Source organism: Elephantulus edwardii, unplaced genomic scaffold, assembly GCF_000299155.1.
Source record: "Elephantulus edwardii isolate Elephantulus edwardi_28Jun2011 unplaced genomic scaffold, EleEdw1.0 scaffold00015, whole genome shotgun sequence".
NCBI classification, from domain to species: Eukaryota; Metazoa; Chordata; class Mammalia; order Macroscelidea; family Macroscelididae; genus Elephantulus; species Elephantulus edwardii.
This window is the reverse complement of record NW_006399765.1, coordinates 11,138,743-11,155,419: the sequence shown is the minus strand read 5'-3', so window position 1 is coordinate 11,155,419 and position 16,677 is coordinate 11,138,743. Positions and strand designations below refer to the sequence as shown.

General features: G+C 49.2%; 1 protein-coding gene across 1 annotated transcript in view; it reads left to right on the top strand.

Moving 5' to 3' along the window:
- Positions 1-16,469, top strand: part of KIAA1755 (KIAA1755 ortholog) — a 43,251-nt gene extending 26,782 nt beyond the window's left edge. The window contains exons 10-15 of the mRNA XM_006881710.1: positions 166-264; positions 1,131-1,279; positions 4,202-4,340; positions 5,868-5,990; positions 7,079-7,300; positions 15,753-16,469. Coding sequence (XP_006881772.1) covers positions 166-264; positions 1,131-1,279; positions 4,202-4,340; positions 5,868-5,990; positions 7,079-7,300; positions 15,753-16,469 — 1,449 coding nt within the window. The remainder of the gene's footprint in view (positions 1-165; positions 265-1,130; positions 1,280-4,201; positions 4,341-5,867; positions 5,991-7,078; positions 7,301-15,752) is intronic.
- The last annotated feature ends 208 nt before the right edge of the window (positions 16,470-16,677 follow it).

The window sequence follows — 16,677 nt, the reverse complement described above, 5'->3', positions numbered from 1 at the left end:
GCAGCAACTTAGAAGCATGGATTATTAGGGCCTGAACCAGATACTGAAGGGAGCGGCTGAAGTGTGAGAAGCACTGCCTAACATGTGTACTGAGTCCTCCTTGGTAGGGAAACGCATCCTCCCGCTCCTCCACGCTGACCCCCACCCCCGCCCTCTGTCCTGTAGAAGCTGGACCCTTTCCTTGCTGACCTCCGCCAGGCCTCCTCCCTGCTGAGATCATCCATCAAGGAGTTCGAGAAAGATGACCCTCCTGGGGGGTTGCAGGTAAGCCTGGAGCAGAAAGTGGGTAAAGTCACACGCAGAGAGCTCAAGAGCTCATGAAAGGGGGCTTCCAGGGTGGACACCACCATTCCTGTTCTACACTCATTCATTTGACTGGTACTTACTAGATTCCAAACAGGAAACCCAACCTGAGTCATCGGGCTTCATTTCTGTCTTCAGACAGCTCACGGAACGACAGCAGAGACAGTTGTTAGACAATCAAACAAATGAACCAGAAAATGTAACTATGAAAGTAAGACTGAGAACAGTGGGGGAAGGGATTGGATTTAAGCAGCCTGTAGAATTTCAGGGCAGGTCTGCAGGGCAGAAAGGAAGCTGCCACCATATTGAGGCCAAACCTCATTTTGTAAAGGCCTTGAGGTGAGTTTGTGTTTGGTGTGTTCAGGAATCAATAGCAAGACCAGTGTGGAGAAGACTGAAATTGGCAAGGAAAGAAGAAAAGAAGAATTTAAAAATTGTTAGTGGTAGTCTCAAGGAAGAGTTGTGTGGGATTTGATTCTAAACCAGAGTCACTGGAGGTTGTGAGCAGGGGTGTGACACCATCAGAGATTTGTGTTTTGAGGCCCAGCCAACAGTGATGTGGCAAGTAGACTGTAGGGGGAGCCAGAGAGCAACAAGGAGCTCAGTGAAGAGGTGAGGAGGACATGAAGGACCAAGGCCCACATATGTTGCCATGGTGATAAGAGGATGGCAGGACTTGAGATGTTGTAGAGCTAGGAAAGACAGACTTTCTGGAGGACTTTGAATGCCATGCCAGGGAAGTCAGGCTTGATCTGTGTATGAGGAGGCCTGGAGTGTTGTTGAAGGGGCCTGGGTTTGGACCTTAGACTGCGTCTTCTCTCTGGTAGGAGGCTGTCAGATACCTGAACAAGTCCAAGGAGCTGATGGAGACTGTGCTGAGGGATCCAGGCCTGCTGGGCCTCCAGCGGGAAGGTGGAGCCATCCTGGCCAGGCTTCAGTGGGAGGCTGGCAGGCTGAACTTCAACCCCGACGTCAGGTATGAACACCTGTGCCTACCTGTGCCTCTCCTCCCTGACCCGACTCTTGTCCTGTGCTGCAAGGTGCTCAGAGCTTTGACCAACCCCCAAAGATATACATAGAGAGAGAATCCTGAGGGTGCCCGGGACATGGGTGCTCACAGGGGACGTCCTAGGGCACAGGTCTAGTCAAAGGACCCCCCTGGGTCTTGACCACTTTGTTTTCACCTCTCTGCTCCTCTCCTTCAGTCCTCGCCATCTTTAACTGGGAATTGACCTCAAAGACAGCTCCTGGCTGTTTCTGGTCATTCCATATACTTTCCCTGACTCAGATAGTCGGCAGGGCCCTTCCTGGCTCACTTATTTCTCAAGAGCCCCATGAAGCTGGCTGGAATCGACGACTGATGGGTAACAGAGGTCCAGTGACATAAACAGCAGCTAGGAAATGGTCAAACTGGGATCTGAACTAGACCGTCTGAGCACTTAACCCCTACGCTGCCCTCCGCTTCCTCAGCCAGGCTGGGAGAGCCCCACAGTGTGCTGGGGTCCCTGAAACACAGAGAAAATAATCTAAATTCCTGGACTTCTTTTAATTTAGGGAGATTTGGGTGGGGAAAAATCAGTTATTAAACTGGCAAGCTATTACAGCTATTTAGTTTCTATTAGAACAAATCTTCTTACTTATATTTAAGAACTAAATGAAAGCTTGCATAAGCTTTTTTTAAAAAACATTTACTTTCTTTTACCATTTTTGTGTGTGTGTATACCATCAAATTGGATCTGACTGGTACAGGGGGAGATTGCCCCTCCTTCTCCAGCAGTGCATCTGGTGGATTTGAACTGTGCACCTCTGGGATTGCAGTGCAGCTTCTTGCCACTAGGCCACCAGAGCTCCCTTTGCATAAGCTTTTAAGAACAATTGGTTGATTTAACAGCACTTTTATAAACTCTTATAAATGTACAGAAATTATGTAAATCATAGAACAGAAATTATATTAATCATAGAACAGAGTTCAGGTCTTTTGTGCAAAGCTTACTCTGAGTCATATTTTACTCAACAACACTTACCCACTGCTAAATGAGATTAGTGCTGTTATATCTGGAGAAACATTCTTCTACTTTGCACATGACTCTTTGTCAATGTATGAGGTAACCTGGGTTTGCTATGATGCTGAACCTTGTGCCGTGGGGATATCAAATACCAGAATGGTTTCCCATTTGTGGACAGTGTCTGGTGGAGCTCCCAGTTGCAAAACAGGTTTGGAAGTAGGAGTGGCATCCACTTCCTAAATCACATGCTTCTGGAAACTCTATGAACTTGGAGAAACAATGATAGCTATGCAAAGGCATTAGGTCTTTTCTTCATAGAGTCGCTATGAATTGACCTTAACTCGACGGCAATCACCCAATAGCAAGTGTCACTTAGTTTGTGCAATGCTAATACTCCTGGGTAGAGCAAGCCGTTAAGTGCTCTACCACTAACTTAAAGGTTGAGGGTTTAGATCCATCCAGAGGCACGTTGGAAGAAAGGTCTGGCAATAACAGCCTTGAAAGCCCTGTGGAACACGGTTCTGCTCTGCAGTATTTGGGGGTGCCATGAGTCAGTGCCAGTTCACCAGCACCTATTTATTTGCTTGTTTGTTTAATGCCCAGTGCCTTCCCTCAAGGCTTTAACAAGTATTGTTTGATTCCCATTCATAAGATAGATCTTAGCATTATCCTCATATTATAGTGGGAAGACTTGAGGCTCAGTGAGAAGCTAAATGACTTGCTCAAGATCACAAAGCTGGAATGAGACTGAGCCACCACTTGGACCCAGGCAACATGACTCCGGAATTTTGAACACTCCATCCTGAGCGATGTTACAGCCACTCAGATTGAAGGTTGAAAGCAGGGGTCCATGTGTTGGGTGTGAAGTCATCTCCCTGGCCCTCACTCTGCCTTATGGAGCAGGCTTTGTCTTTTCCGGCATTCTCGGCTTCACAGGCTTATCCCAGACCCTTCCTGTCCACCCTGGACCCCCCAGATCCCTGGCCTCCCAGAAGTTCCACCAGGGGTCGCTGTGGCCACACACTAGCCTCCCAGAGTGTCTTTCTGCAGAAGGTCCCCTGCAGCTCCTGCCATTTCGTCCCCCTCCTTGCCTCCCTCTGCCAGGCAGCCTGGAGTTTTCCATCCTGTTCAGGCACCCCAGGATCTCCCCCCTCCCCTGGAGAAGTGATCCTGATCAGATACAGAGCTCCGGCTATCTGGCGAGGCTACCTCCAGGAAAACCATCATCATGATAGGGACAAGAAGCACCGATAAACGCCATGCATGCACACACTGTCCATCTGGTGGGAGCTGGGCTGAGTATCTTGTGCACGGTGGGAGGGCTGCCATCACCCTGGCTGCACCCTGGGACGACTGTGAAGCTTTAGTAAGCCCTCAGCCCCAGGCTGTGTCACAGAGGGATTGGGCTTGGCTTTGACCTGTTGAACACAGAGTTGCTAGAACTGGCATCAACTCAAAGGTGCCTAACAGCAAAGAGAGGAAGGAGAGAGGGGCTCTGGTGGTATAGTGCTAATCAAAAGGCCATCAGTTCAAATCCACCAGCAATTCCTCAGGAGAAAGATAAGTAGTCTAGGTCTATAAAGATTTCCAGCCCTGGAGACACCATCGAGGGTTGGGCTGAGTCAGAATGGATCCAAAGGCTGCGAGTTGGGGTTTGGTAGGGAAGGGAGGGGGTTACCTCATTTCCTGTGTGTCCTCTAGTCCTCCCAGTCCCATGGGAGGCTGAGGTCCAGAGAGGGATAGAGCCCTCTCTGAGATCACACAGCAAGTTGGTAAATGAAATACCCAGGGTGGAGCGACCCAGAGAGTTGGTGGGACTTGTGGGTCAATAGCTTATGCTGAGCCAGAGTGGGGTCCTGGGTCCTCTCTTACCACCTCTGTCTGCCTCCCAGGGGCCACCTGGCTGAAGCCGCTGCCCTGTATGGCCTCGTGGAGGAGCAGCTGCATGTCTTGGTCACCGCCTCCAACCACCTCCTGGGGAAACTGGAGCTCCGAGTGCGCCTGGGCCGGCTGGAGGCCGCTATCCATCAGGTGTGTGGCGGGGTGTGGCTGCCCCCCACAGAGACTATCCCAGCCAGGAAGTTTGCCCTGGGATCCTTCAAGGGGCAGACAGCCATCTTTGGGATATGTCAAATGATGTTGTTGTTGTTGTTGTTGTTAAGTGCTGTAGAGTCATAGATGACTCATAGCGACCCTATGAACGAAAGACCTGAGCAGTGTTCATTGAGTTTCTGGAGGCAAGCCATTTCGGAAGTGGATGTCACTCCTGCTTCCAAGCTTGTTCTAATCGGGAAGCTCCATCAAATGCTCACACACACACACACACACACACACACATTTATTCAGCACTTTGCCTCTAAGAATAGTTTCATACTGCCAAGATTTTTTTCAGGCCTGCCTTTATACAGCATATAAGGGACAGAGGAGACGGATCACTAAGCCAGATGCTGTTGGGGACCCAGACGTAGCTAAGGACAACCAGACGGATTGGTGGAGACGCCACATGATGTGGCTCTCACTAAGTGCTTGCTGGGTAAAGACACAAACCCAAGAGCAGCACTAACTGAATACCAGGCCTTACTTAGGCTGGACCCTTTGTGTTGTTGCTTTCTGACCTCATCTATTGTTGACGTGGTTATGTGTGACAACTTTCCCACCATACATATTGAAGAAACCAAAGTTGGGAGACAGGACATCACCTGCTTAAGTGGCATACTTGGGCGTCTGACCGTGAATCCCACACTTGACACTACTTGGTCCATCTGCTCGTGCATAGACCCACCTCCTTCCTTCAGGTTTGGGAATAGGGGTACAGTGGTCACAGGCATGGGGTGGTGAGGACTCGGGAGCCTGATGGCCCAATTCCAAACCTGATTCTACCACTTACACAGTGGTGTGATTCTAGAGAAATTTATTTAACTCTTCAGTGCCTCAGTTTTCTCATCTGTAAAATGGTCATGACACTAACTATGTTAAGTTTTGTAAAGAAAAGTTATCTAATAGGGTAGTAATGTAAGCGACCCCAGAATAGGAAGGGGACTTCGGCTCCTGGGATCAAGCACCATTTTGGGTCATTGGCTGCTCGTTGACTCTCCATGGCGAGCCTCATTTGGCCACTGAGTAAATTAGGCCCAGGATGAGGAGTGATTTGCCAGTTCCCACAGCTGGTGTAAGGCTGGCCCATGAACTTTACTCCAAGAATGTAGCTTTCCCTCCACAGCTGCTTGCATGCCTCCAGAGATGGGCAGCTCACCACCCTTGAGTCAGCCCCTTTTATGGCTGGGCAGCACCGAAAGGTTAGAATAAGCTGAAATATGTCATCCAGTGACATCATACAGGCGAGTGTGCCCTGGGCCAGCCCAGAGATGCCCTCTGGGATTCCATTCAGGGGTCCTCTTCCCATGAGGTTTTATCTCCTGCCCAAATTTGGAGAAGTTTCAGTCCAGGCCAATGGTCACAGGCCAAGCTCCTGAATGTCCTCTAAGGAAACAGGAGAGCTGGGGGAAGGGGTGTGTTCCCAGCAGCCTGCCACACCCAGGCCTCCTTTCCCTGCCTCAGGTCAGCGACTGGATGGAGCAAGAAGGAAGCCGGTGTCTGCAAGCACTGACCCCGAGGGATGGAAGCTTGGAGACAGTGGAAAAAGCCCACACTGAGTTTGAGGAATTCTTCCTTCAGGCAGCGGTGTGTTCCAAACAACTGAGCCCCAGGGCTGAGCGCACAGAGGGGACCTTAGTAGATAAGCAAGGGGAATGAGAGGTCAGGTAAAGGTGAGAAAGTACAAGACTTCCAGAGACTGTGAGAAAGCCACTCCCACCACAAAGGGTTCAGTTTAGATGTTCTGTCCTCCAGGAGGCCTTCCCAAATGAGTCTGAAGACTGCCTGCCTCAGAATACTCTAGAGGGTTTCTTAAAATACGATTTCCATGGGCCTGCCTTAGACTTAGAGGCCCAGGGAGGAGTGGGGAGCAGAAATGGGTAAGCACTCAACTAGGTAAAAGGTTGTCAGTTCACGCCCACCCAGAGGCTCCTCAGAACAAAGTCCTATTGATCTGTTTCCTTAAGACCACAGATCACAGTTCTACTTCATACCCTTGGGGGTCACCATGAATCCAACCAACTGCACAACGATTTATAACAGACCTCTAAAAGCTAAGTGGGAGAAAGATAGGTCATCTTCTCCCACGTGATTTACAGTCTCAAAAACCCACTGGAGGGGCAGCGACGAGTCAGTTCCAACTTGATGGCAGTAAAACCACCGACTTCCTAAGGAAGCTCTGGTGGCCCAGCGGTTAAGGAGTCACACTGTCAACCCGAGGGCAAGTGGTTTGAATCCACTAGCTGCTTCGAGGGAGAAAGATGAGCATGTGATTTACCTCTGAAAGGTCAGCTATGAGTCGGTGGTGATGCCATGGCAGTGAGCTTGTTGTTGAGACCTCCTGAATCAGCCCTTGTGAGCAGGGAGGGGAAATGTTGGGCCCTGGGCACAGAGTGATTCAGCACCCCTCAGAGAACTCCCAGGACGGTGAGGGGACCAGCCACCCAGCTGTTATCCAGTTGTGGCCTCGTCTGTCAGGGTTTTCAAAGATTGATAATCAGAAGTGGGCTTTCCCCTAAAGCCCCAGTGGGTGGGCTCCTCTTAGGGACCCCTGTATAGATGAGGACAGTGTGCTCAGGAAGTCTGTCTCCTGGGAGGTTGGGAGGTGCCTGGCCACTGGGAGAGGCCGCCCAGGTGGGAGCTGATCATAGGCCCTGGCCCTCTCTCCGGTGCAGGCGCAGTACCGCCGTGGCCTAGAGCTGTCCAAGCAGGCGGCCCAGCTGGAGGCTGCAGCTGGAGGAGCCGGTGAGCTGGGTGGAGCAGGGGCCCCGGAGATGGTGGCCTTTGCCTCCACCCAGCGGACCTTCCAGGCTAAGCTGACCCACTTCTACATGGCGGCAGAGCGACAGCGCACAGACCTGGAGACACTGCTTCACCTGCACCGCTTCTGCAAGAAGGTAAGCCCTGTGTGCACCTCACCTGCCCAGATCCAAGCAGATGAGGGACAGGAGGGGGCCTCAGCCTTCCAGATCCCGGGGCCTTATCTACCCAGACCCGGGCAGAGTGGGGCGGGCAGGGGCCTCACCTGCCCAGATCCAGAGGCATCTACCCAGATCCGGGTAGGCTCGGGACAAGCAGGGGGCGGGGGTGGGGTGGGGGGTGAGTGGGTGAGGGCAGGTGGCCCTCGCCTGCCCAGATCCGGGCAGGTGCAGGGCAGGCAGGAGCCTTGGCCCAGTGCACGATCCACCACAGTCCCAGGAGGGGATATGACCCTGATGTTCCAGAAGGAAAAATGACCCTCCTAAAGCAAGTCTGGCTGACCCCTGACCCCAGCTTGTCTCATCACAGCAGGCAGCCTTATAGTGGCCAGAATGCTCTCCAAAGACCACAGGACCACCTCCTTGTGACCTTTCAGATGGGGCAGCATCCAGAGCCTTTCCAAAAGTCCTTTAAAGCCCCCAACAATCTCTCTCTCTCACACACAGATCTCTACAGGCAGAGTCAGAGGCCAGGACCACCCCAGGATAAGGACTAGGAATTCTCACTCTTCCTCTGCAGTTAGGGAAACAGGATCAGAGAAGGCCCCACACCAAGTCGGTGTCACGCAGCAAGCCAGTGGCGCACTCCTGTTCCAGTGCTCTTTTCTCTGTCTCCTGAACAAAGTGCAGGAGCTAGGGGCTGGCTGGCTGAGGGTGGGGCCCGAAGGTTGCTCTGAGCACCTTCAGATCAGAAACCTCAGTGAGAAGCTTCTCCTGTGGTCAGAAGAGAAGGGAGTGTGCCTACTGTCTGTGGGGACTGGGAAGGAGGTAGGTGTTGGGGTGTGAAGGAAGAAGACCTCGCATTGCAGGTATATCTCATTTTATTGCACTTCTGGTGGCCTAGTGCTAAGGAGTTGCACTGCCAACCCAAAGGCATCTGGTTCAAATCCACTAGCAGCTCTTCAGGAGAAAGATGGCTAATCTCACATGTGATTTATAGCCTCTGAAAACGTGCAGGAGGGTCAGCTAGGAGCGGGCTCCAGCTTGACAGAAGGAAACAACAACAGTATCCAGACGTTGTGAGCTTTTTTACACATTGAAGCTCTCTAGGGCCTTCCTGATTGATTGTGCCGGTCTCAGTACCATTTTTTCAATAGCATGTGCTCCCCTCACATCTCTTTGGCACATTTTTTGGTAATTCTCACACTTCCGACTTGATAGCCTGCTGAACTCAAATCGGATCCGCTGCACTTGAGTTGATTCTGCCTCAGGGTGATTCTCTGGGTGTCTGAGGCTGTAAATCTTAACTCTTGAGAGAGTAGACTGCTTCATGTTTCTCCCGAGGACCTGCTGGTGGATTTTTAACTGCTGACCTTTCCATTAACAGCCCAGCACTTAACCTATTCATAGTCTGTAATAGATTGCAGTACAGTACAAACACAACTTCTGTATGCCCTGGGAAATGAAAAAAGTCACACAGCTTCACACAGCTTCCTTTATTGTGATAGTCATCTCATTGTGGTATGCCTGTATTCCATATCTGTCATCTTCTGGCAATTCCATTCAACAAGGCTGACTGGCCCCATTTTACAGATGAGGAAACTAAGGCCCAGAGAGAGGAGGACCTTGCCTGAGACCCTAGAGGTGGAGAGAGAAGCTGGGTGAGAACACAGAAGTGTCCGTGTTACAGTACATGCCTTGCCACCATCTCCAGAGATGAGAAAGTGGCACCAGATTTTAATTTCCAGTCAGACATGAAAATGATGATGAGGTTAACGAAGATGATTTGATTATGTGATTAGGTTCTTTGTGTGGGAAGAGGCTGTCTCCAGCCTCAGGCTGGCTCAGCACACAGAAAGCACAAGGTGCTTCAGAGGTGGACTCAGGTCTGGGACCCAAAAGAACAAATAAATGTATCTTGGAAATGAGGCAAACCGGAGTGCTCTTTGGAGGCAAGGATGCCAAAGCTTCATCTCTCATTCCTAGGACACATTGCTAGGAGAGAGGCTTTTCCTTGGAAAAGGATATCATGCTTGGAAGGGTGGAGGGTCAGTGAAAGAGAAGACCCCCAATGAGATGGGTTGACACAGTGACAGCAGCAGTGGGCTCAAGTGTTTCAGAGATGAGGAGGATAGCACAGGACAGGACAGGGTTCAGGTCTGTTGTTTATAGGGTCGCTATGAGTCTTACTCGACTCAAGGGAACCTAACACTGACACTATTTTTTTTAAATACTAGTTTATTTACAGAATTCAAATACATTATTTTCTGGAACAGATTCTTCCCATTTTCCTCACTCCCCCCCCCCATCAAATTGTACAACCCCATGATTAATCCTCCCTCCCCCTGCACATCTTCATCCCTCTGCTTCCTCCCTCCCCCCGCCTTGGATCCTTACACTCATTCTACAATAATGGGGTTTTTTGTTTGTTTGTTTATTTGTTTGTGGGGTTTTTTTTCCAATTTTTCAAAGTAGCTTTATTTTTAATAGCTAAACACTTGAAACAGGAGCGGCATCCACTTCCAAAATGGCTTGCCTCCGGAAACTCTATGTACGAACAGTGCTCAGGCTGTTCGTTCATAGGGTCGCTATGAGTCGTCTACGACTCGACGGCATTAAACAACAACAACAACAAACACTTGAAACAATGCATATGTCCATCAATAGATAAATTAACAAAATTTTGTAGATATAGACATTGGAATATATTTTAGCAATAGTAATATAATAGTATTTAGCAATAGTAAGAAAGAAACCATTGATATACTCAATGGAGATGAATTTAAAAATGTTTATGCGGAGTGAAAAAAGCAAGAACAGTCTCCCTCCCAAAAGAATGCACAGCATATGACTCAATTTATACAAAATACTTACTAATTTTATTGATGAAAACAAGTCAATGGTTGCCTTACAGTAATGGTTTTATACAATATTTCTCCTTGTGGGATTGAGTTCGTTCACTCGGCATAATGCTCTCCAGTCCCTTCCAAGTTAGGGAATAATTTACAAAATCATTGCTCCTGTGTGCTGTGTAGTATTTCATTGTGTGAATTATGACACTATTGCTTTTAAATAATATTTTCTTATCTTTTTGGTGAAAATGTACATTTAAAATAGGTTCTTGTTCAACAACTTCTTTATACATTGTACACATGTTATATTCTTCTCCTCCCTCACCCCCAGTTATTGCACAGGGATTACTTGTTTTCACAAAAGTAGAGTAACTATTAACAACAGTACTAATCTGCCGTGGCTGACAGAGTTAGCGTCCATCACATTTCTTAAGCTTGCAGTCTGATTTTTAAAATCCTTTTATTTGCTGTTGTGTAAGGATATGCACAGCAAAACTTTGACCAAAACTAAGAAATGTACAATTCAGTAACATTGAATACATTCTTTGGGTTGTACAACTATTCTTGCCCTCCTTTTCTGGGTTGTTGTTGCTGTGTTGTTGTTGTGTATCATCATGTTGGAACCGACCCACAGCCGACCCTCCAGTGGATTTTCAGAGACAGTTAATCGCACAGGAGGAGACTGCCCATCCTTTTCTCGCTGAGCAGCTGGTGGATCCGAACCTTGTGCCTTTGGGATTTCAGTGCAGCTTCTTGCCACTAGGCCACCAGAGCTCCACCTTTTCTGTGTAGTTCCTTCTCTATTAGTAAAAACTCCTAAACTCCTAAAGTTTCTAATTTAACCTTTTGAGTTGCTCTTGCCGTTTTGATCCTATACAGATAACTTTTTGCGGGGGAAAGATAATACTCAAGGTAGACATTTTCAAATGTCGCTGCTAGGTGTAATTCAAATACACCTCCTAGTGATACAAACTCTGCCGTATCTGCGTCATCCTCACGATTTCTGTCACACTGAAGAACGTCGTACTCACTGCGTCAATCCACCTCGTCCAGGGTCTTCTTCCGTGACACTGACCCTCTCCCGTTCTAAGCATGATGCCTTGTTCGTAGGACAGGCCCTTCCTGACAATTTGCCCAGAGTTTATGAGATGAAGTTTCACCATCTTTGCCTCTAAGGAGCATCCTGTTATTCTTCCTCCCAGAGAGATCTGCTTGTTCTTCTGACAGCCCATAACACATGCAATACTATCCATAGACACACCGTTCCAAAGCACTGATTCTGCTTCGTTTTCCTTATTCAGAGGCCAGCTTTATCTGGCATGCTTAAGAAGCAATTAAAAGAAAACAAAACCAACCACCAAAAATCCAAAATGCTGTGGCTTGGGTTAGACATTATTATTTTTTTTTAAGCTGTACAGTTCATGAATTTGTGTGTTATCCTTGCGCAGGGGCCATGCTAATCTTCTCTGTATCATTTCAGTTTTAGTATATGTGCTGCCGAAGCGAGCATGGGTCAGACATTTTTTTTGGGGGGGTCAGACATTTTTAATAGTCAAGCAAACGAATGTTTTGAAGAAGACTTAATGGGATATTTTGGTTTAAGTTTTAAACATTAGTTCTAGGCATTACTTTTGGGGCTTCATCCAGCCCCCATGGCTCCGGAAAGTCTAGAGTCTGTGAGAATATCAAAATGTTCAGTAATGGTAGCTGGGTACCACCCAGTTCTTCTGGTCTCCCGGTGAAAGAGAATGTTATTCACAGAGGCAATTAGCTACACAGTCTGTTTTCTCCTCTGGTTCCTGAGTCTCCTACCTTTTGTTGCTCCAGGTAAACAGAGACCAAGTGTACCTTGGATGGTTGCTTTGCGAGCTTTTAAGATCCCAGGCACCACACGAGAAAGTAGGAGGTAGGATGAGATCATTAAACACCGTTACTAGGCAAGTTAAGTGGGATGACTCCAAAGCTCCAAACCAGGAACCAGGTCCATGATGTATGAGGTAGTATGTAAACAGCCTCAGTAGTTATTCATTTTTCATTCTTGTTGTAAATATCCCTCTACCTCACATCTCTTGCCAGTTCAACGTTTTACAGAGGTACAGCTTGTTGTCAAAAAAGGACAATAATCAGTTGTGCAACCCTGTCCTTAATTCCATTTTCCAATATTTTTAACCACCACTCTATTCTCCCTCTTTCCTGCCCCTGGTAACCACTAATAAAGTTTAGTGTCTCTGTACTGGCTGAGTAGTATCCCATTGTATATATATTGGGGTTATCCATTCGTGCATCAAGGGGCACTTAGGTTATATCTGTTGTTGTTGTTGGTGTTATGTGCCATTGAGTCACTTGCGACTCATAGCGACCCTATGTACAACAGCCCTAAACTCTGCTCTGTCCTGTGCCAATCGCACCGTCTCCGATACACCCATCACGATTACCCCAGTCACTGAATCAATCCAACTCAGAGAGGGTCTTCGCCTTCTGCACCGTCCCTCCACCCTACCAAGCATGATGTCCCTCTCCAAGGACCAGTCCCTCCTTACAACATGTCCAAAGTATGTTAGATGGAGCCTCAGAATCCTTGCCTCCAAGGAGTTGCCTGGTTTGACCCTTTCCAGGATGAATCTGTTTGTTTTCTTGGCAGTCCATGGTATTCTCAATACTCTTCTCCAGCACCACAGCTCAAAGGCATCAATTCTCCTTCTATCCTCCTTAGTCACTGTCCAACTCTCTGATGCATAACAAGTAATTGCAAAGACCATGGCCTGTATCAGACGCACCTTAGTCTCCAGAGAGACACCATTGCTATTCCATGTTTATTTTGGTTAGTGCGGCAATGAACATTGTTATATATAAGTCTTTTATTTCAAGTCTCTGCTTTCAAGTCTTTTGCGTATGTACCTAGGAGTAGAATTGCTGGCCCGTAACGTAGTTGTAGGGAGCTCTGATAGCAGGAGGCTGTGCTACAATCCTAAAGGCACATGATGTTATTTCAGTCAACAGCTTGTCTTTCCACTATTTTTTGGTGAAATCTTTTGATGAACACAAACTTCCTAATTTTTATAAAGTCCCATTTATTACTTTGTCTTTTGCTATGTGTGCTTTTGTTACTACTGTATTGGACAACCCACTGTTAAAAGCTAGGCCTGGTAACATTACCCCTGCCTTTTCTTCTAACTTTATGATTCCAGTTTTCACATTTGGATCTTTAATCCATTTTTGTGTGTGCTGTGAAGCATACATTATTTTATTCCTCTGCATAGGAAAATCCTATTTCTCCAGGCCCACTTATTGAAACAACTTAATGTTGTTGTTGTTATGTACTGTCGAGTCACTTGCGACTCACAGCAACTCTACATACAACAGTTCTGAACCCTGCTCTATCCTGTGCCAACCTTATTGTCTCTGACACACCTATCCCCATTACCTCAGTCATTGAGTCAATCCATCTCATCGAGGGTCTTCCTCTCTTGCGCTGTCCCTCCACCCTCCCAAGCTTGGCGTCCCTCTCCAAGGACTGGCCACTCCTTACAACATGCCCAAAGTATGTCAGACAAAGCCTCAGAGTCCTTGCCTCTAAGGAGCAGCCTGGTTTCATTCTCTCTAGGATGAACCTTTTTGTTCTCCTGGCAGTCCATGGTATATTCAATACCCTTCTCCAGCACCACAGCTCAAAGGCATCAATTCTACTTCCGTCCAGCTTTCTGAGGCATAGCAAGTAATTGCAAAGACCATGGTCTGGATCAGATGTGCCGAGGCTCCAGGCTGACATAGTTATAATAATGTCTTAAGGGTTAACAGCATCTAGAAGCTTCTCTTTCACTCCCAATTGCACTCAGTTTCTTCCCCGTTGATCCAACCTAGATTCACGAAGCTTGTTTCAGCCCTGAGACCTTCGCGGGTGCTGTTCCTTCAGCTCTTCCCCTAACGGCTCTTCTTTTGTCTTTCTTCAGCTTTTAGCTTACAAATCCTCTCCTCAGAGTGATAGTTGCCCTTTGTAAAAGCAGCCCCCTTCTAGGGCTTGACGGGGCTCATTGTGATAAAAAATGATCTTGTTGCTTCATTGCCTGTCTCTTGGCCCCTTGCCCCTGAGGTGAGCCCCTGAGGTAGGGCCTGGCTGGACTTGCTCTGGCTCTGTCCCCAGTGTCCTGTGCTCACAGAGGGTGCTCAGTGAGGGCTGTGGGTGGCTGAGGAGGGCACGGAGGAAGCGGGGTGGGGACTGGAACTAGCACATCCAACAGTGGGAGGGAGCATTCCTGAGGACGAGTCCCCCTCTGCCAACAGCAGGCACCTGGGCAGATCTCCTCTAAGGCCCTAACATTAAACCATACAAGGAGTTGGGCAGAAGAATTTCCGAGGATCCACCCATCCCTGGCGGCAGCTTCCAGAAGGTCCCACACAGACAGGCCTGCCCAGCCCGGGGCTGGCTGAGCCCGGGTGGGGAGCGTGCTGGAGCCTTGGCACTAAATAATCATAACACGATTGTGCCGCTAACGGAGATTTATGGAGCCCTTTCCCGGCCATGAGCTCCGTGTGCTTCCGCGAATATGAAGCCATTTATCTAAAGACAAGTTCCCTTAATCCGCGGAAAGATGGTCCTCCTCGGAGAAAATGGTTCTCCGATCCCCGCAGCCTAACAGCTCGCTGTCGGGCCCTAAATTAATGGAGAGAGAGATTATGTTTTTCACGAGCGGCTGGGACGCGCTTGGCGTCCTTTGCAGCCTGCAGGCTTTTTTTTGTGGGTGAAGCGGGGACAGGAAGAATTGCAAAATGGGGCCAGGTGTGTGTTGGGGGCTCATATCCTTACCCTGGGCCAAATCCTCAGACACCAGGAGGTGCTTGGAAGACACCACCTCAAAGGCCAGGTGATCTGTCTTCAAGCACCAGCTCAGCCTTGACTTGCTGTGTGACCTTGGGCAAGTTGCTTCACCTCTCTGAGCCTCAGTTTCCTCCTCTGTAAAATAGGCTGCTGCTACAGAAGATGCGCCCCGCCTTGTGCACAGTTCTCCTTAAGCAAGACAGACACCCACTACTCCCCTCACAGCTCAGGCCCACATTCCAGATTTTCAGCTCTCATTCCACTACTCATTTGACAGAAGGCATTCCACTACTCATTTGACAGAAGGAGAAACTGAGTCCCAGAGAGGGATAAGTCCTTCCTGGGGCCCATAGGTCTATTAGAAGGTTCTGGATGATTCTATGGGTGTTGGAGACTGTATATCTAGCCCAGGGAAGGAGGGAAACTACTGTTCTCATTATCAATATCAGAGCAAATTAGGGCCACAAAAGAAAATCCAAGGAGCTCTGGTGATCCATGGGTAAGGAGTTGCACTGCTAACACAAAGGTAGGTAGTTCAAATCCACTAGTTGCTCCAGGGAAGAAAGATGGACAATCTCCTTCCATGTGACTCACAGTCTCTGAAAACTTGCTGGAGGGTCAGCTAAAGACGATCCTAGCATTAATTGGTCACTTGTTACCACCTCAATGAGATAATAATTCATTTTCATGCTTTTGCCCCTCTGCTCAGAGAAGCACATCCTTGCCCTCTTGCCTGAGTCTTCTGCCTCTCTCTCATCCCCAGATGACCTGGTTCCACATGGACTGTCAGGACCTGATGGCCCAGCTCAGGCTGGGCAAGACACCTGGGGCGAGCCCGGGGGACCAGCGACGCCTCCACCGCTATGTGCAGCGACTGGCCTCGGAGTTCCCAGCGGAGAAGCTCACTGCCATGGGGCTGCAGGTGGCCTCCTTACGCTGGACCGGCCTGGGCCAGGACCTGTGGGAGGAGGCCCGAGGCCGGCACCAGGACATCCAGGCCCTCCTGCAGAAGGCGTTGGCCCACTGTCCGTGCCAGGCAGCTCCCACTGCCCACTTGGCACAGCCAGAACTGGGAGGGGCAGCTGTCAAGGCCCCGGGTCTGAATGGAGACTTCTCTTCCAAGGGAAGGTGGGCTCCGCCTCTGCAGGACTTTCTGAATGTGGACCGTCTCCCCAGATCTCCTTGGGCTTCTCGGGCCACCGCAAGGGGACAGAGCAGATATTCCCAGCCAGGCCCTCAGCCCCAGGAAGCTGGCCAGGCTGTGCAGGCTGATGACAGCAAAGGCTCCCGTGAACCCCTGGACCTGGCCCTCGACCCCTCGGCTGCCAGCCCCTTCCGGCACCAACACCCCAGGCAGCCATGGCTGAATCCTCCCAGCCAGGTCTCCCACCCACCGGGGGGCAGCTTCTCCTCAGAGGGAACAGACTCCCAGACGTCTCTGGAAGACTCGCCCCAGACAAGCCCCCCTGCATCCCTGTAGCTACGAGTCCCCAGGAGTTGTGGGGACCTAGCCTCAGAGGATGCTGGGGAGACATGGCCAGTGTCTTGACGTGGCTGCTGAGCTCTGATTATATGCTTGGTCCGAGCGGGAGGATGAGAATGAGGGATCTGAACAGTGGACCTGATCCCAGCTTCAGAAACCCCTAGCCAGCACTGTCTTAGAAGTGCCCCTGGGGTCAGGACCAGGT